This window comes from Diceros bicornis, chromosome 32 (assembly GCF_020826845.1).
Source record: "Diceros bicornis minor isolate mBicDic1 chromosome 32, mDicBic1.mat.cur, whole genome shotgun sequence".
NCBI lineage: Eukaryota > Metazoa > Chordata > Mammalia > Perissodactyla > Rhinocerotidae > Diceros > Diceros bicornis.
Window position 1 is genome coordinate 32,379,752 of NC_080771.1, and position 17,570 is coordinate 32,397,321.

The 17,570-nt window shown below is 43.1% G+C and overlaps 1 protein-coding gene across 1 annotated transcript in view; it reads left to right on the forward strand.

Annotated features, from left to right (window-relative positions):
- Positions 1-17,570, forward strand: part of CDH13 (cadherin 13) — a 1,007,607-nt gene that overhangs the window by 437,309 nt on the left and 552,728 nt on the right. The window contains exon 4 of the mRNA XM_058528362.1: positions 5,540-5,656. Coding sequence (XP_058384345.1) covers positions 5,540-5,656 — 117 coding nt within the window. The remainder of the gene's footprint in view (positions 1-5,539; positions 5,657-17,570) is intronic.

Here is a 17,570-nt window from a genome sequence, read left to right on the forward strand (position 1 = left end):
CCTGCAGCTGAGACAAGCGAAGCTGTCCCTGCTGCGAGACAGTCCCTCCTCCCCACACCCACTCTGCTCCCTCCCCCCTGCATTGGGGTCTTCCAATCCACTTTCCCAGTGCATCCTTTCCCTGGCCTCCCTGCCGCCTGAAATGTCAGCATCCACTGCCCCTGAGCATGGTCAGCCCTCTCCGGGCTTGTTTGTTTCTGTGCCACTGTCCTGTTCATCGTCTCTCTCCTCCCTCTAGAACGTCAGCTCCGTGGGGTTGGGGGGTTGTCTCTCTCCTGTGCTGCGCTTTCCCAGATGCCTAAGATTACTCCTGGCGGGGAGGGAGGAAGGGCTCCACAGGTTGATTCTGAAGAAACGAATGAGTGAATGAATCTGAATCCATTCTTTCTCCCCTTTTCACATTCTTCATTTCTTCCTGCCTTCCTCTTCCCTTGGCCCCCAACCCCTGCCCTGTCCCTCACTACTGCAGGGGTCTCCCCTTTATTTCCAGTACATTCTTTGGGACTGTGTGATGTGACACCCCCAGGTAGGGTGAAACTTGCTTCCAATGTGCTGACAGTTTCTCCTGAGACTGGGAAACAGGGAGGAAAGCAAGGGAGATTGCAAACCCAAATACCTTGTGACAGAAAGGTGAGGTCCTGGTTGGCCACAGGAGACAAGAGGTGTTTATGTAAGGGTGACAGTTCTCCCGTGATAAAATCCAGCTGGAGTGTCTCCCCAAGGACACAATAATACCCCTTTGACTTAAGCAAGGTTGGATGAGGCTGCTGCAGGCCTCTGGCTCTTTCAGGCTCAGAGATGCTGACAGATCATTGTCCATCAACTGCAGGGTTGTAGAGAGGCTCCCACAGGAGACAGACACCTCATGTGTGTGTATGTGGGTGTATGGGTGTGTCTGTTCCTGTGCCTGGGGGAACTGTCTTGGTTTGAAGTGGGAAAGTGTATTGTATGTGTCCTTGGGTCTAGGCTTGTGATGTGTGTCTGTTGAGTGTGCATCTGTTCATGAGTGTGTGTGTGTGTGTGTGTGTGTATGTGACAGTGGATATATGTGACCCTATCAAATGGATTCTGGGCGTGTGTGTGTGTGCGCGCACATACACATGTGCATGAGAGTCTGTATTTGCTGAGAGAATTTTGATGTCAGTCTGCGTGCTTCTAGTGAATCTGGAAATCTGGAAGTGGCTGCGTGTCTCCCTTTGTCTGTGTTTAAGATCTGGCCTTAGGCCACCCACAGCTGAATTATTCACTCCTAAAAGGGACTGCGTGGCTCATCTTCATTTCCTCACTTCTGCTGTCCTGTATTAACAAGATCTATCCTTCACTTTTGTGAGCACAGACCGCTTCCATGCACAATTTCTCATTTCCTCTGATAACCAAGAGTACAGGCAAGTTTTCCTCCTTTGCAGATGAGAAATTCCCCTTAAACATCTCTGTGTCCTCCTCAAGGAGAGCAGCTCTCGTCCTGCTTTCTGGGGCTGACTGTGCTGCTGACCCACTCCCTCCCCACCTCCTTCGGGCGTCCGTCCCCATCAGTTGCCTCCTCCATTCTGGATCTTCATTCACCCAGCGCTGTGGCTTCCTTCCTCTGACCTTCCTACTCAAGCCCAGCACCCTTCCTGGTCTCGCCTTTTCACTGACAAACTTCTTCCCATTTCTTTCCTTTCTTCACGTACCACAGCCCTCACTTCTCACTGGTCCCTCTGACACTTGACCCTCACACTCTTCCTAAACTCATCAATTACCTTTCATCTTCAAGCCCCACAGCCTCCTTGTAGCGTTCAGCCTGTTGGAGGAACATCTGCCTTGTGTGATATGGCTGTGCACTCCTCCCTTGTTGAGATTCTCGTCTCTTCGACCATCTGGTTTTCCTCCTTTTGCCACTTAACCTTTCTGTGGCCTTTGCTGGCCTTTCATAAAGTCACTGAATGCTTGAATTCCTCCCTTTTCCCTCTCCACATAATCTGGATGGTCAGCATCTCCTTCATGTCCAGCTACTCTTGTGCGTGGGTGACTGTGACATTTCTCTCCCTCCTCCATCTCTTCATACACTCTTCATACACTCTAAAAATCTCTGTTGGGTGTCCAATGGCCTCTCAAGTCAACAAGTCTAGGGCACCTAGTGTCTGTGCCCAGAACTGCTTTTTTTCTCTTTGCCTACTGTTTTGGCCATGACAACATAGAAGGCAGAGAGTCCTAAGCCAGCCTCTCCTTTACCCTGATGTTCCATTCTTTCCCACACCCTGTCTTTTCTCCTATAAACATCTCTTGAGTTGGTCACATTCTTTATATCCCCACTGCTTCTATCTTGTCTGTTGCTGAGGTTATGGCCACAGCCTGGTACAATCAGAGGCTTCACATGCTGGGGTGACAGATACAAACACACACACCGTTGAGCATAAACATGGTTACACACACAGGTGCCTAGATATGCAGATGGCGTATGATTGTCAGTCACATCAGATGCTATGGCTCCTACATGGTCCTGTCACACAGAAGCACATGGTTTCAGACCACACACACAAACTCAGTGGCACAGACCTGATCAAAGGTAGACACAGTAGCAAATGCAAAAGTAGACATTTGCTGACAAACACAAAGTTGTAGATATACACATAAATCACAGACAAAGACAGAAGCGGAGCCACAGACATAGAAACACAGTCGTGGACCAATATTTGTTGAGATTCCTGCCGTTGTAAGGCAAGAAATTGAGTTGAGAGATAGAGGATGTCCTGGTCACAGTCATTCTTTAAAGTGCCCACCGTGGCGGGCTAAGAGAGTCCCGTGAACATGGAGGTATCTCTACAATCCATCGCTCCCACCCCCACCCTACTCCCTTCCAGATGCCATTTCCCACCCTGAGACTCGGAGCCCCTGCCTCTCTTCTTAGGCACTTAAACCCAGGGATTGACACAACTGTGCTTGTTGCCAAGCTTGTAGGATGCTGTGAGAGTCAGGGAAATGGACTGGCAGTTGTGGGCTGTGCTAGCTGGTAAGCCAGGAGGAGATTAGAAGTAGGAATGGGGACGCAGGGACCTAACAACTCTGGGCATCCATGAGGACAAAGATTCGCAGGCTTGCAAACACAATCAAGCCCTTTGTGACAAATAATGAAAAGTTTGTTATTGATCATACAGCACGCGTTTCATTACTTTAGATACATTTACACATATATCATCGTAATGAGCCGAAGCCTACGTCTGCTCTATTACAGAGTGGAATCACCAATCCCTTACATGTGCATGGGACTTTAAATGTTTTCAAAGTGCTTTTCTAGACATTCTCCTGTCTGATCCTCAAGATTTTTTTTATTGTAAATGAGATCATATATTTCACATATTTTACATATTTCTATTCTTTTCCCGTCCCCTAATAAACCAGCAGAATCTTCATAGATGTTATGCATCAGTTTTTATAAATATAATCCACTGTTTTTCATTGTCTTCTCATCATCTATTCCATTCTCGCTCTCTCTTTATGCTATTTTTTGCTTGGTTGGGTTGTTTTTTTGTTTGGTTTTGTTGGTTGGTTGAGTTTTTTTGTTACTGTTGTTGTTGTTTTAACCTTTTTGCTTGTCTTCTCACTGTCTTTTACATACACACACTGCAGTTTTCTGTCTTTGTCTGAATGTCAATTCTTTGGTCTTCCTAGAGACCAAACGGTCTTTTATTTGGACTCATTCCCTGAGATCTTGAATATTACTCTTCTATACTTAATATAGTTTATATAAAATAGAAGGTGCCCAACATGGTATTCTATATTTTCCTACACATTTTATCCCACATATTCTCTCTGCTAGCGAGGTGAATTGGAGCAACTTACATAACCTCTCTGAACTTGATATTCCTCGCTGGTTAAGGAGGGCTCAGATATTTGGGGTTTTACTGAAAATATTACAGCTAACACATGTAAAGTGCATAGCAGGCTGTCCAGCACACACTTAATATATTGTTTTTATTATAGTAGTTTGTGGTGGCGATTGTGGAAGCAGTTGAATGATAGCAGTGGTTAGAACTCAGTCTTCCCAACTGCCTTATTGGTAACTGCCTAAGAGTGTCTCCCGCTGATGGACCCAAATTTAACCTTGTCCTGCAGTTGAACATTTAGGTCATTTTCTATTTTTGCCTTTTATAAATAATGTCTCACAAAACATCCTGCATACAGTTTTAATTCTTCTTTTGAATTTAGCATTTGGATGTATTCCTAGGAGAGAAATTACGGAGTGAAGGGATATATACATTTGTGAAGTTCTTGATAAATATTGCCCGATTGCTTCCCACAAGAGTACTATCAGTTTATACTCCCACCAAAATCAAGAGAAAAGACTATTTATAGAAGCTTTCATAGCATTCGTTGGTCTTGTTTTCTGTTTGACTTTTCTTATGTAGATTTTCCTTTAAAACTATGCCATATATTTGTGTGTGTATATACACACACACACACACACACACACACACACCACGTATATACATTTATCCATACATATACATACACATTCTTTTGTGGGGCCTGGGTCAGTGATGGTATTTGAATATCATCTGCCATGTGATTTTGATAGGAACCTGTTAGCCAAAGTTTGAGATGCTTAACTCTGATGATACACATGATAGTTTTAGCTACTACGTGGCATTGATTGAGACGGGTTTATATACTGCAAATGATACTCCATCCTCAGTTCTCTGTCAGTTCTCTGATCAGATCAAGGAGAAAGTCTCAGCTAGGTGCTAACAACCCTTTAAGGCTCCTCTAGTCCCCTCTTATCTCCCTTTTAAAAAGAGCAGTTTTTTTCTCCCTGAGTTTCTAGCTCAAATTTAACAACATCATTTGGTCTCCAGTATGTTTATTTTTATGTTTTCCTACTTTTCATGAAAAGTGATATTGGTACTCTATTTGAAATAATGATATAAAGTTACCCTTTTTGCGCACATCTATTTAATTAAAAAGGTGAGTGACAGAGGACAGAAACCCTGAGAGTGCTTTCCAATGATTGACTTTTGGGACATACTTCCTGGGGAGTCCATCTCAACAGTTGTCCCACAAATAATAATAACAAATGATCCTTGAAAAACATTGACTATAAGTCTCCGTAATGCCTGACATAATTTGGAACTTTGTGATTGCCCCTTCATCCCTGTTCATTTGTGAGTGTAAGGACATCACAGTCGGCCTTGACCAGAGTCACTTTTACATTCAGAGAGTTCTGTGGGTTAGTGACCAGGTGAGAAATCTCCTCACTTGGCAGATTAAGAACGGGAACACACAAGCACTGGAGGATGTGTAAATCAAGACTGACATTGTGAATAGAATGATTCAGAAGATGGGATTAAATAGCTTAATGATCGTCATTGTGAATCACAATGTCAGTTTTAGTATGAGTCTAACGATGTACTTGCTAACGTTAATGAGGTTTGATAGAATAAAATTAACAATGTCCAAACAGCTGTATGCTTTCACAACAAAGGAACCATATCTCAGAGCAGACTGATACATCCTTTCCGTGGGGGATTTTAGTCAAGTGAGTTTGTTTTTTCTCTTTTAGGATATATTTAAATTTGCTGGAACTTCTCCTGTCCCAAGACAAAAGAGGTCCATTGTGGTATCTCCCATTTTAATTCCAGAGAATCAGAGACAACCGTTCCCAAGAGATGTTGGCAAGGTAAGTCAGACAAAAGGCAAATACAAGAGCATGTTTGTATTAAGAGATGAGCATACAGGAGGGAAGCTGACTGACTGTCTTGGTGACCAGCTGGAACTGGCCTCAATTCCTCTGTGACAAGAAGCCAAATGGTTTTGCCAAGAAAAGAATGTCAAAAGGTTATCAAACAAAAGAAAAAAAGGGAATTTCCAAAAGAGAATAATAACACCTTTGACTATCATGATTTGGAGATCTACATGGTAGATAATGATGCTAAACTTATGTCAGGAGGATGTCATTGGTTACAAAATAGACTCATTACTTTTATGGATGATGTCCAGGCAACCAGCCAAATAAGTCTCCTTAGCAGAGCTGTATGATGGTATGTGGCCTTTTTATTCAGATCCTTGTTTTCAAATGTGTAGGTCCAAGAGCACCACTGGGTGAGCTCTCTAAAAACTAAAGTAAACTTAAGGAACTAAATCATACTAACCAGATCCAGAAAACACTGTTGTGTGAATCAGAGCAACAACTTTTCCAGGAATAAATATTCACTGTTAAACGGACAGAAATACTGATGTTGTCTGGTCAACACGTGCTCTTCCCATACGAAAGCCAGCATAGAGAATCAAATTTTACCCAGTTTGTGTTTTTTTTTTTGGTGATCTTGGAATTTCAACAGTGGCGGTTAGTTGAATGAATGATCTTAAGGACTGGTGCTATTGGACAATTTATTCATTCATTGAATAAATAAGGAACACTTGTTACATATGGGACTCCAAGATTGGGACTGGGTGAATACAGGTGTGAAGAAGCAAACAAATTTCTATTGTGATGGAGCTTGTATTCTAGTGAGAGACAGATATTTCAATGAGAAAATAAATCAACAAGAAAATTGCAAAGGATGACAAATGCTGTGAAAAACAGAAACAGGGTGATGTGAAAAAGAGTAAGTGGCAGGGCCAGGGAGCAGAGGGAGGAGGGAATCTTCACACAGTTGGCTGGGAAAGGCTCGTTGGAGTTACTGACATTTGAGTGGAGAATGGACAGATGAGAAAGGGACAGCTATGGGAAGACCTGGGGAAACCGCATTCTTGGCAGAGGGAACTGCATGTGCAAAGGCCTAGAAGTAGGAAAGAATGAGGCGTATTTGAGGAGAAAAATACCTGGTTGGCGGCAATGTGGTGAGGAAGGAAGAGAGTGGTAAGCGTTGACGTCAGAGAAGCTGGCCTGTCATATGGGCCTTGGAGACCATGGTGAGGAATAGGGATTTCATTGGGCGTGCAGCAAGAAACTACTGGAAGGTCTCCCAGGTGTATATGTGTGTGTGTGTGTGTTTTGAGGAAGATCGGCCCTGAGCTAACATCTGCCAATCCTCCTCCTCCCTTTTTTTTTTTTTTTGCTAAGGAAGACTGGCCCCAGGCCAACACCCATGCCCATCTTCCTCTACATGGGATGCCGCCACAGCATGGCTTGCCAAGTGGTGCATTGGTGCACGCCCAGGATCTGAACCGGCAAACCCCGGGCCACCGCAGCGGAGTGCATGCACCTAACCACTCGCACCACCGGGCCAGCCCCTATGTGTGTGTGTGTTTTGAAAGATCTCTCTGGCTGCCTCACAGGGAATGATTTGTGGGAGCAGAGTGGTAGGGAGGAGTGGACACAAGAGACCCGCCAAGAGGAGGGTTTTATAGTGATGTGGTCTAGAGGAGAGGGTAACTTGGACTATTAGAAATCTATTTCTATTGGAAATTAGAAGCATTAATAATCCAATATCCTGGTAATCACCATATTTATGATTTTAAACTACCACTGTGCCAGAGATGCCTTTCCTTAAGCAAAGTCTTGCCAGGAGTCCAGGATGTGATGCAAAGGGAAGCAGAGTCGTTCCAGGTAGATAGTGCTGGGGCTGATGAGTCCTGTCCCTTTGGACAGCCCTAGCCACTGTGATGGCCCTTGTGTGGGTTTTCCTGAAGCCAAGGATGGCACTCACCAAGGGCCCAGAGTCCTCCAGTCTGCAAGGCTCTGCTCCCAAATAGTTTCAGAGACAGATGCATCCTTGATCTTTAGGTCTCCTTTACGTAAGCCTGGTGTTCTCAACCCTCACTGACCGTCAGAATCACCTGGGCCAGTTAGAATACAGATGCCAGGCTCTGCCCTCAGAGATTGATTCAGTTAGTCAGGGGGTGAGGACCAAGCATCAATAGCAGCCAGGGTTGAGAACCACTGGTCTAAACCAGTTCTACTTCAAGAGTGGCTACTGACCAGCAGCGTTGGCATGACCTGGTTGCTTGCTAGCAATGCCTGTTCTCTGGTCCCACCCCAGAACCACTGAGCAGAAACTCTTGGGATGAGACCAGGAGTCTGTTTTTACATGCCTTTCAGGTGATTCTGACGCACACTCAAGTTTACGGAGGTCTGATTAAAATATGTTCTCCTCCCCTGCCCACCAATGATACATAATTCTTCCAGTGTTGGAGTTTCAGTGCCATTAATTAGGATATAACAAGGGTGATCATACATCTCAGTTGCCTGGAAATTTGGTTGTCCTGGAATAATTATGATTAGCACCACCTTTCCCCTTAAACGTGTCCAGATTTGGACAATAATTATGTGGTCACCCTAAAGCTTCCTTCAATCCCACACGTTCACCCCCTGAGAATATTTAGGGATTTTTCACAAGCCTCTTTCCTTGAGATATATGATGGGTCAATAGGTGTGCAACTAGCCAGGGACATTCTTCTGCATTGTTTCTTACCTGTTACAGCCTCAAAGCACAATTTTGTTCCCAAGCTGAGGATTCATCTCTGCTTAGCCCCTTATGTCCTTCCCACACGGGCTCTCAACCTGGATTCTTTACAAAGCAACTGCTTTTCTGAGTGTGATAGTCTGCTAACCCTAATGTGTGACAGCCTCCCAACCCTCCAGATGGTTTCTGCAGAATAACTGCACTGCCTTGCAAAAACTGTTTGTCCTTGCTTTTTATGCATTTGAAGGAACACATTTTTCTCTTTTTGCCTGCTAGTTTTTATTCATTCATCTTATCCTTTTCTTTATACCTTATATCTTATCCTAGTCAACTCCACCAGTAGCTGACAAGCGATGCTCTGCAGAGCTGTGAGAGGGTGTAGGTGTCTTCCGTGAGTGCTGGGGAGGTGGGGAGGAGGGAAAAGACACCAAAGAGGCAAGGCTCCAGCCTCCACATATCACCCCCAACCCAAACTCCCTGAGTCAGGCGGCTCTAACTTTATAAATATTACATATCAGATTTCAGTGTGAAATGCCATTGAAGAAGAGATTCTTTGGTTATAAAAGTGTAAAGACACTTGTCTTACTTTGGGTTCTCTGAGACGAGAATTCAAATGCAAGAAGTTTATTTAGGAGGTGAAGAGAATACAGGTAAAGGAGTGAGGCAGGGAAGGGAAAGCAGCCATTGAAAACCTGTCCATCAACACGTCTACCACTGTGGGTGACTGGATTCTAATCCCATGGCGAAATTCACGAAATGGTGTAAGGCACACTCTCAGGGTGATCCTATCCACAGGGGAAGGAGCTGGGGTATTTATATGCCAATCCCATCAGTTAGGTTGAGGCTGCTCCCAGAGGTGTAAATTCTCCAGCACATCCAGCCTGCCTTGTGCTCTGTGCACAGGCACAACAGCCGTCTGAGGCTTTGGGGAGAGCCTTCAGGCATCATGGCTGGTGGGAACTGAAAAGGTGAGGTCCAAGGGATGGGGACAGGGCACTGAAAGATTTTGCCCCGTCACTGAACTTGATGTGAATACCTTTGCTTTGCAGGCTAGGTTTTCTCTTTGTCTCGTCCTCTGCTCCTACCTCATTTCCTGAACTAACTTTCTTGTGCCTCATGCTTTTGAAGCCAACTGTACTTGGCTATCTCTATTAATAAGTACTCACTGCATCCCAGGAGGGAAAATCTCTGAAATTCAACCCAATTCATGTCAACAAGCATATATTAAGCATCCGCTATTTACAAGGCACTGTGCTAGGGGCTGGAGAATTAATGGCAAAGGAAACAGAGAGGGTCCTTGATCTCAAAGGATTACAGAAGAGTGGAAAAAATCATCACAAATTCATTATTTGCCCAGTACTGTAAAGTGTAAGCACTTTTCATCTATTATATTGAATTCTCATAACAACCCCGTAAGGATCATCTTCCAATGTGCCAAATGAGGGTAACGAGACTCAGAGGGATGAAGTAACCTGTTCGAAGTCACACAGTCACTTAATAGCAGAGACAGGCTTTGTGCCAGCATTTTCCGATTTCAAAGTCTGTGCTCTTAACCAATATGTTCAGGGCTGCTAAGTGCAATCTGAGAATTCTCTTCCATGGAATGAAATATCCCTGCTGACGATTGATCTCTTTAAAACAGCATTAAAATTACGTTTAATTCTTTGAAATGCACCAAAGAAAATTAAGATGGTTGGATGGATGGATCAATGGATAGATATATGATAAAGCAAGTATAATAAAATGTTAATGTTAGAATCTAGATGTCAGGTATACTCGATTGCTGTAAATTTCTTTCAATTTTCCTAGGTGTTTGAAAATTTTGTAATACAATGTTAGAAAAAAATTAAGTTTAACTCAATATAAAATTATTATAAAAGGCACAAGAGGGGCTGGCCCGGTGGCGCAAGGGGTTAAGTGCGTGCGCTCCACTGCGGCGGCCCAGGGTTCGCTGGTTTGGATCCAGGGCGCGCACCGATGCACTGCTTGTCAAGCCATGCTGTGGAGGCCTCCCATATGAAGTGGAGGATGATGGGCGTGGATGTTAGCCCAGGGCCAGTCTTCCTCAGCAAAAATAGGAGGATTGGCAGATGTTAGCTCAGGGCCGATCTTCCTCACCAAAAAAAAAAAAAGGCACAAGAGTTGGCATGCTGGCACAAAAGTACTTTTTTTGTTTGTCTTGTGCTTCAAGAGAGTGAATGGAGACTAAGTACCTGTTTCTTTATTTTCCTTTTTTGTCATATTTTATCACAATCTGAATTCCTTTAAAGAAAGGAGATCTGTATACTAAAGGGTAAATTTATCGAAAGCAAGGTGCTGCAGCAAATTCACCCTCTGTCGGGGATTTTTCTCGGTTGAGGGTCATGCCATGTAGAACTGTATATTTACAAAGAGGCTATGCAGGCAGCTCTAAGGATTAGACAAAGTTTTGACTGGTGCATAATTTATCTATCTGCCAAATAAACAATTACTTGATGAAGTAGGCAAATTACTAGAATTGGGGAGCTGCTTTTCCGTCATATCTCTCAATGTTTCTGAAAAAATGGTAAAACACCAAGTCTTGAGCACACTTCCTCAAACCTGAGATTTCCTTCCTGGTTTTGAATTCTAGACAGCGGGGAGCATAAGGAAGTGCATGCCCTGGAGAAAAATGTGTAGTTCCCAACATGTGCTTTTTTTTCCCTCCCCCTTCAAAGTGTGACTATTTCAAAATTTGGGCCATAAATAATTTCACAGTTTTACCAACTTTCACTGATAAATATTTGATGGCATCTTTAGAGATTTTTGAGTTCTTGGCCCAATTGATCGAGAACAGGGGACTTTAAATCTGTGAGGCAGCAAGGAAGTCTTTGGAAGACGTATTTTATTCTGTTTTATATTAAGTTTGAAAGACAAGTCATTTATGAAATGCTTATTAGAGATTCTACTTTCATCACAAATCCTTTTCATCAAAACCAATGCAAGTACATTTTACTGAAAATCCTTTTTTTATATCCCCTATAAATTGGTAGAATGGGCCTTTAGAAGGACATCTTTAACCCAGAATGGAAGAAATATGTCATTGGACCATGTGCTCTCATAAAGGGAATCAACATAGATCATTAGACCAAATCATGAAAACCACTCAACCAGGACTCTGCTTTGATTGTGTCATGAATGTAAGTCATACATGAGGATAATTTATGGCGCTTCCCATATATTCCTCAGGGTTCTGGATATATGATTTATTAGATTTATCTCCCCACATTCAAGCACTCTGCACCTCCCATTTATGCCCTCTTATGCAAATAGGTGCTAAGGAGTCTGATGGTCTTGGAATTGAATTTGTTTTACTCCATTTAGTTATTTGCATCACTTTGAGAATCCATGGGTGCCAAGCTGCATCCCCAGAAGCTGGACCAGAAACCTGATCCCGGGTGCCCAGCATCGCTCCATTTCGCCCTGCTACTGATGTGTAGACTTAGCATGCCTTGCTCCGTCTTATCGCCTGATTTGTTTTACGTAATCATCATCAGCCCTCCACCCCTTTTAAAATCCATGGCTTCACACCTTTTATCCAAATCTAACTACATGCCTCTTCTCAGAAATTTACATCTGTTTAATGTCCCCTTTTAAAAGTAGCAGTCTTATTCAATAATTAAAACTTACCATTGACTAATATCTAGAAAAGAAATTTGAATATAGGAGATCTAAGACGTCCGGAAGCTCAATACTCAAGAATTATTGTTGAGATGAACAGCAGAAAATATTTCTGCATTCAGCAACCCCAGTTGTCATACACCTGTCCCGTTTCCATGACCTTGAACTCTTCCCGCTCCCAGAGTCACCCTCTTCATTATCACTTCATAGGGGCTGCTCCATTTACATAAGGCTGCACTGTACAATGGAGCATTTACACCATTACAGAAAGTTCTATGTCTGCACTGTCCAATATGGCAGCCACTAACTTCATGTAGCTATTGAGCACTTGAAATGGGCCTGGGGCAATTGAGGAAATGGATTTTGAAATTTTATTTAATTTTAACTAATTTTAATTTAAACTGAAAAACTACAACTTGATCCAATTATTGGAACACCTTGGCACGTGAATCTATCTTTTCAACTGCAAATTTTAATCTAAATACAGACCAAATATTTTTGCTGAAAATATAATGTCCAACTTGAGATGTAAGTGTAATATACACACAGGATGTAGTACACCCACACAAAACAGAATGGAAAATATCTTATTAATAAGCCTTATATTGATGTCATGTTGAAACAAAAATATTTTGAATATATTGATATCATTAAAATTAATCTCATGTGTTTTTTTTTTTAACCTTTTTTAATGTGGCTACCAGAAAATTTAAAATTATTTATATGGTTTGCGTTGTATTTCTGTTGGACGGTGCTGGGCTAAAGCCTATTTTTGATGTAGTCTCTTCCAAGGAATTTTTGTTTTATTTCTTTTAGACATTGTTGATACCGCTTTGTTGACACTTAACACATTTTGAGTAGCAATATAATTTATTTTGTATTTTTCCTATCTTCCCATTAACTGTAATCCGTCAAATGTCTGATGCAGCACAGTGTCTAGCACCCAGCAGAGGCTCAGATATTCTTTGACTTGAATTCTAGCCAGGCCTATGTCTGGTTGGATAAGGCATTCACTGGCTACTGTTTAATTACAGTGATCATAGCCTGGTTTGTTGTTAGAATGGAATTAACAGACCATTATATGATCAGTCTGGACATTTCCAGCAAATTTTAATTTTCCACAATGGTAGTGAGGCTAGCAGATAAATTGTTTGGCAATCAACCGTTATGTCAGGTCACATAAGCATCCTTAGCAGATTGTGATGGATTTGATGTTGATGGATTTTGCACGTGCGTGTGCCCATATGTGTGTGTGTATATGTAGAGAGAAAGGGGGAAGGAGAGAGAAAGAGAAAGAGAGAGAGAGAGCACCTATATTTTTGGATGTTCTCATACATACAATGATATTTCTTTTTGTGTGTGTGTGTGGAAGATTAGCCCTGAGCTAACATCCATGCCAATCCTCCTCTTTTTGCTGAGGAAGACTGGCCCTGGGCTAACATCCGTGCCCATCTTCCTCTACTTTATATGGGACGCCGCCACAGCATGGCTTGACAAGCAGTGCATCTGTGCGTGCCCAGGATCTGAACCTGCAAATCCCAGGCAGCCACAGTGGAGCACGCGCACTTAACCGCTGTGCCACTGGGCGGCCCCCATACAACGATATTTCAAATCCACTGAAACAAAAAACTCTCAGAACTTTTATCTTCATTCACAACTGAAAAAAGTTAATTCTAACTTATTTTGACTAAGTCTAATAAAAGCTCATATTCACTGTGAGCAAGTGTTGCTCTCTTTCCACAAAGTTTAATTAATGATAAAACATAGTTGAGTTGTTTTGGTTCTTTCCGAATGCATATATATGCAAAAATGTCCTCCGTGATATACATCTGGAAAGTAAAGGCATCTGAGCCTATGGAGGAGGCCGTATTTTCAGCCCTGAGTTTATCACTCTTTCAGTTCCCAATTTGAAGGGTTCCCAGAGCTTTATTGTTATGTACATTTGGACTCAGACTGAATTTATATTTGATTATTCGTGAACATTAACATTGTGGCATTTCAGCTTGAATTAGCACCCTAGTGGTAGGAGTGTTGAGGAATTTTCAAATTCAACTAGAATCTTCCACATCTAATGAGTGTCAAGATCTAAGCCAAACATGGCTCTCCCTGTTGTTCTGTTTAGTTCTTAACAACAACCCTATAAAGTACTACACCCTTTTCTCACATGGGGAAACTGAAATTGAGAGAAATTAAGTAACTTGCCCAAAGTAACTAGTTAAAAGAGGAGCAATGCTGATACTGAAACCTAGGACTCCTCAACGCTAAATCAGTCATCTCTGCACCATAACATGTGAATGTTTAGTTTCTGTGGGTCTTTGCTGTTTGCATAGCTGCTCACATGAATTGTCATTTGACTCACACACATTCTCTGAAACCAATATTACATCCTCATTGTACCATCGAGGAAACTGACATTAGAGCACCCTGCAGGATAGACTACTTGTAGTACAAATTCAGTTGTTGTCCAAGTTGAGTTCTTTCCGTGTTGCCACCTGCCGTGCACCAGGGTTCCGATGGATTTCAAAACAGCATATGGCATGGGTTAAGGAATCGGCTTTATCGGAGAAAGAGGATACATACAAGTCAGGGGTCAACCAAAGATGAGAAGCACCGCTCCCCATTCGCCATCATCCTGCAAAGAGGAATGCCAGGGCCTGGGCAGACAGCTGAACACGTTGTATAGATTTGCCAGAAGAGGCTCTCTGATCTCGTGGTTCTCCCGTCTTAGTTGGCCGGCTTACACACAACTTTGTCAGTGAATGGATAATCAAACTCCTGGGGTGTCTGGCAGCCTGAGTGCAGGTACCCAGATTTATAGCAGTTGTCTGCGATTCCAGATGCTCAAAGTCAGATGCCTTAGGCAGTAGCGTGCTGGTTAACCGGCTCTTGGTGGGTGAGGGGAGCCCTGATTTGTAGTGTTTACCACTTTCTTTGGTGTAAATATTCTCACAGTGGCCAATTTCAAGCTACCAACTTGTAAACTTCTTGAATATTTAAAATTGGCATTCAGGAAGCAGTAGGGGCTGGCTCCAGCATGCCACTGACCTTGGGCCCCAGGGAACGTGACGCTGGATGGGGTCAAGGGATGCACTGGCCCCATGGGGAGGTCTGCTTGAGTGGAGCTCTCCAACCTAGAGAAGCGGCTTACCCATCCACCCGTTAACCCAGATTTTAGCTAGTTTCTTTACCAGGGTGAACATCAGGGGTCATTTTTGGATAACTCTGCTTCTTGCATCACGTTGAGTAACTTGTCTAAGGCCACACAGCCGGTGCAAAGTAGAAGCAGACCATGAACCCTTGCTCTTTCAGCTCTGCCACACCTTTCCTCCTTTGCACAAAAATCCCCTGAGTCGGTGTGCTGAGGCTGACAAATTTGGTGACGATTGTCCCAATTCTATCTGGAAAGTGAGGAAGGGAGAGATAAAATTCTCCATGAAGTGAGGAGAAATGAGGTTAACCTCACAAACAGTTATTTGACGTGCATGTCTTAGCACTGACTCCAGGCCGGAGGTCATATCTTAGTTTAACGAATAGACCACGTGTTGACAAGCAGAAAATGGCTTTCTTCACCGGGCGAGGAAAGCCACTATCTGGCTTCAGACAACACATTTTTTCTTGGTATCTCTGCTGACAACTTTGTTTAAAGGGAGCCACAAGGAACAAAAGTGAAAGCAGAAACGGCCAACTCTGGGGTAATCAAGAGATATCACTGCTCGTTTTTCTCGGTGAAGAGGCCACAGCTGACTCAGTCGATAAGGGCCACGAAGGAGCAGGTTCCAGGGCACGTGGGGCATGGATTGGCCCTTTGGTGGGCAGATTTCCAGTCCCAGCTTTAAAGAGGATTGAGGCAGAAACTGGATGGTGACAGAAACAGGCCGCTGAAGGATTTTCTGAAGAGGGGAAGTGGTGAATGAAGAGCTCACCCTTATTCCCTTGTCTAGCTTGAAACTAGCCCTGGCTTCCGAATGGGGCCATAAGGGAGAGGCTTTGATGCGGGGTGGGGTCACCAGGAATAATGCCTCCCAGGCATCGGAGCTTGGCCTGCCTCTGTGAGCAACAACAGGGACACTGGGCACAAGGACCCTCTGTTACGGGTTTAAATGGCCCATTCTGTGGGTGTTCCATTGGACATGCTGGTGTTTCCTGCTGCATTGGGTGGGGTTTGGATCAGAAGAAGAAGAAAGAGCCTCAGCTTAGGCCTCTTGGGCAGGCAAACATTCTTTCTAGGCTGGAAAATTGGGTCTCATTTATTTATTCATTCGGGAATATTTATCAAGCAACTACCACGTGCCAGGACACCCATTCTAGGGGAGGCACAGACCTGTACATGGGCAGGTAAGCACTATGACAGGGAGCTGTGGGAGCGTGGAGACGTTGAGCAGCTGCATCAGCAGCAGCCTTGTTGGGACACCAGCGTTTCAGATGTCCCTTCCCCAAGTCTTCTCAGGTTTGAACACAAACCTACCTGATCGATGCCTAGGGATTTTAGGTTAGTGCCCCGTTGCTGTAGATTTGAAATCTTGTTTTTTTTTTCCTGCTAGCTCAGAAATGCATAACAGCTGCGTTCACTGTTGACCGTCTAGCCTCAAATTCACTCTAAATACATTTCTTCTAGTAATTTCTTCTTTGAATGCTGATATTTGGCTATGCATAAGTATACACAATTCACAGGCTCTGTGTTGCTCAATTTTTAGTTCATTTATTTGACAACTTGAAATTCCTCACAAGTGGTGCTTTTATTTTGTTATTTGCATTTGGAAATAATTCCTCACATGCCATGGAATAAATCTGTCTTTTCTTTTTTTTAATAACTTTTTTCCATATTATAAGTATAATAGATGTTCATTGTAAAAACGTTAAAGCAAAATATATATTTAACAATAACAATATAAAAATCTCCCCAAGTCCCCCCGCTTGAGATAACCACTGTTGAAGTCCCAGGACAGTGCTTCTCAACCTTTCAAGTGCATCAAATCTGTGAAAACACAAATTCCCGGGCCTCAATGCCAGCAATTTGGATTCCGTAGGTCTGAAGTGGGGCCTGAGAGTTAACATTCTAACAACCCCCCTGGAGCTGCTGACACTCCCAGCTCTGCGGCCCACACTTTGAGAAGCTCTATCCTAAACATACAATACCCACACATGACCATCTGGTACTCTTTGATTTTTCACTCAACAGTATCTCAGAAATGTCTTTCATGTCCTCAAATGTCTTTCTTCGACATCATTTTGAAAGGTTGCATGGTATGGCATGCCATTGAGATGGCCATCGTTGAGTTCCATGGGTTCCTAATGTGGGGTCTCTAGACCCTGAAGGGGCCATGGATAGATGGGTTCCCTTTGTAATCCGATGTTACTTTGTTTTTGCACTTAAAATATTATTCTGAGAAGGATGCCACATGATTTACCAACTGCCAAAGGAGTTTAGACATAAAAATTATTAAAAACTTCTCATACTATCCCCAGTGACAGGCATTTAGTTGTTTTTCTCTAACATCTCTCAGTTGTAAATCATATTGCTATGACCATGACCATTTATAAATCTTT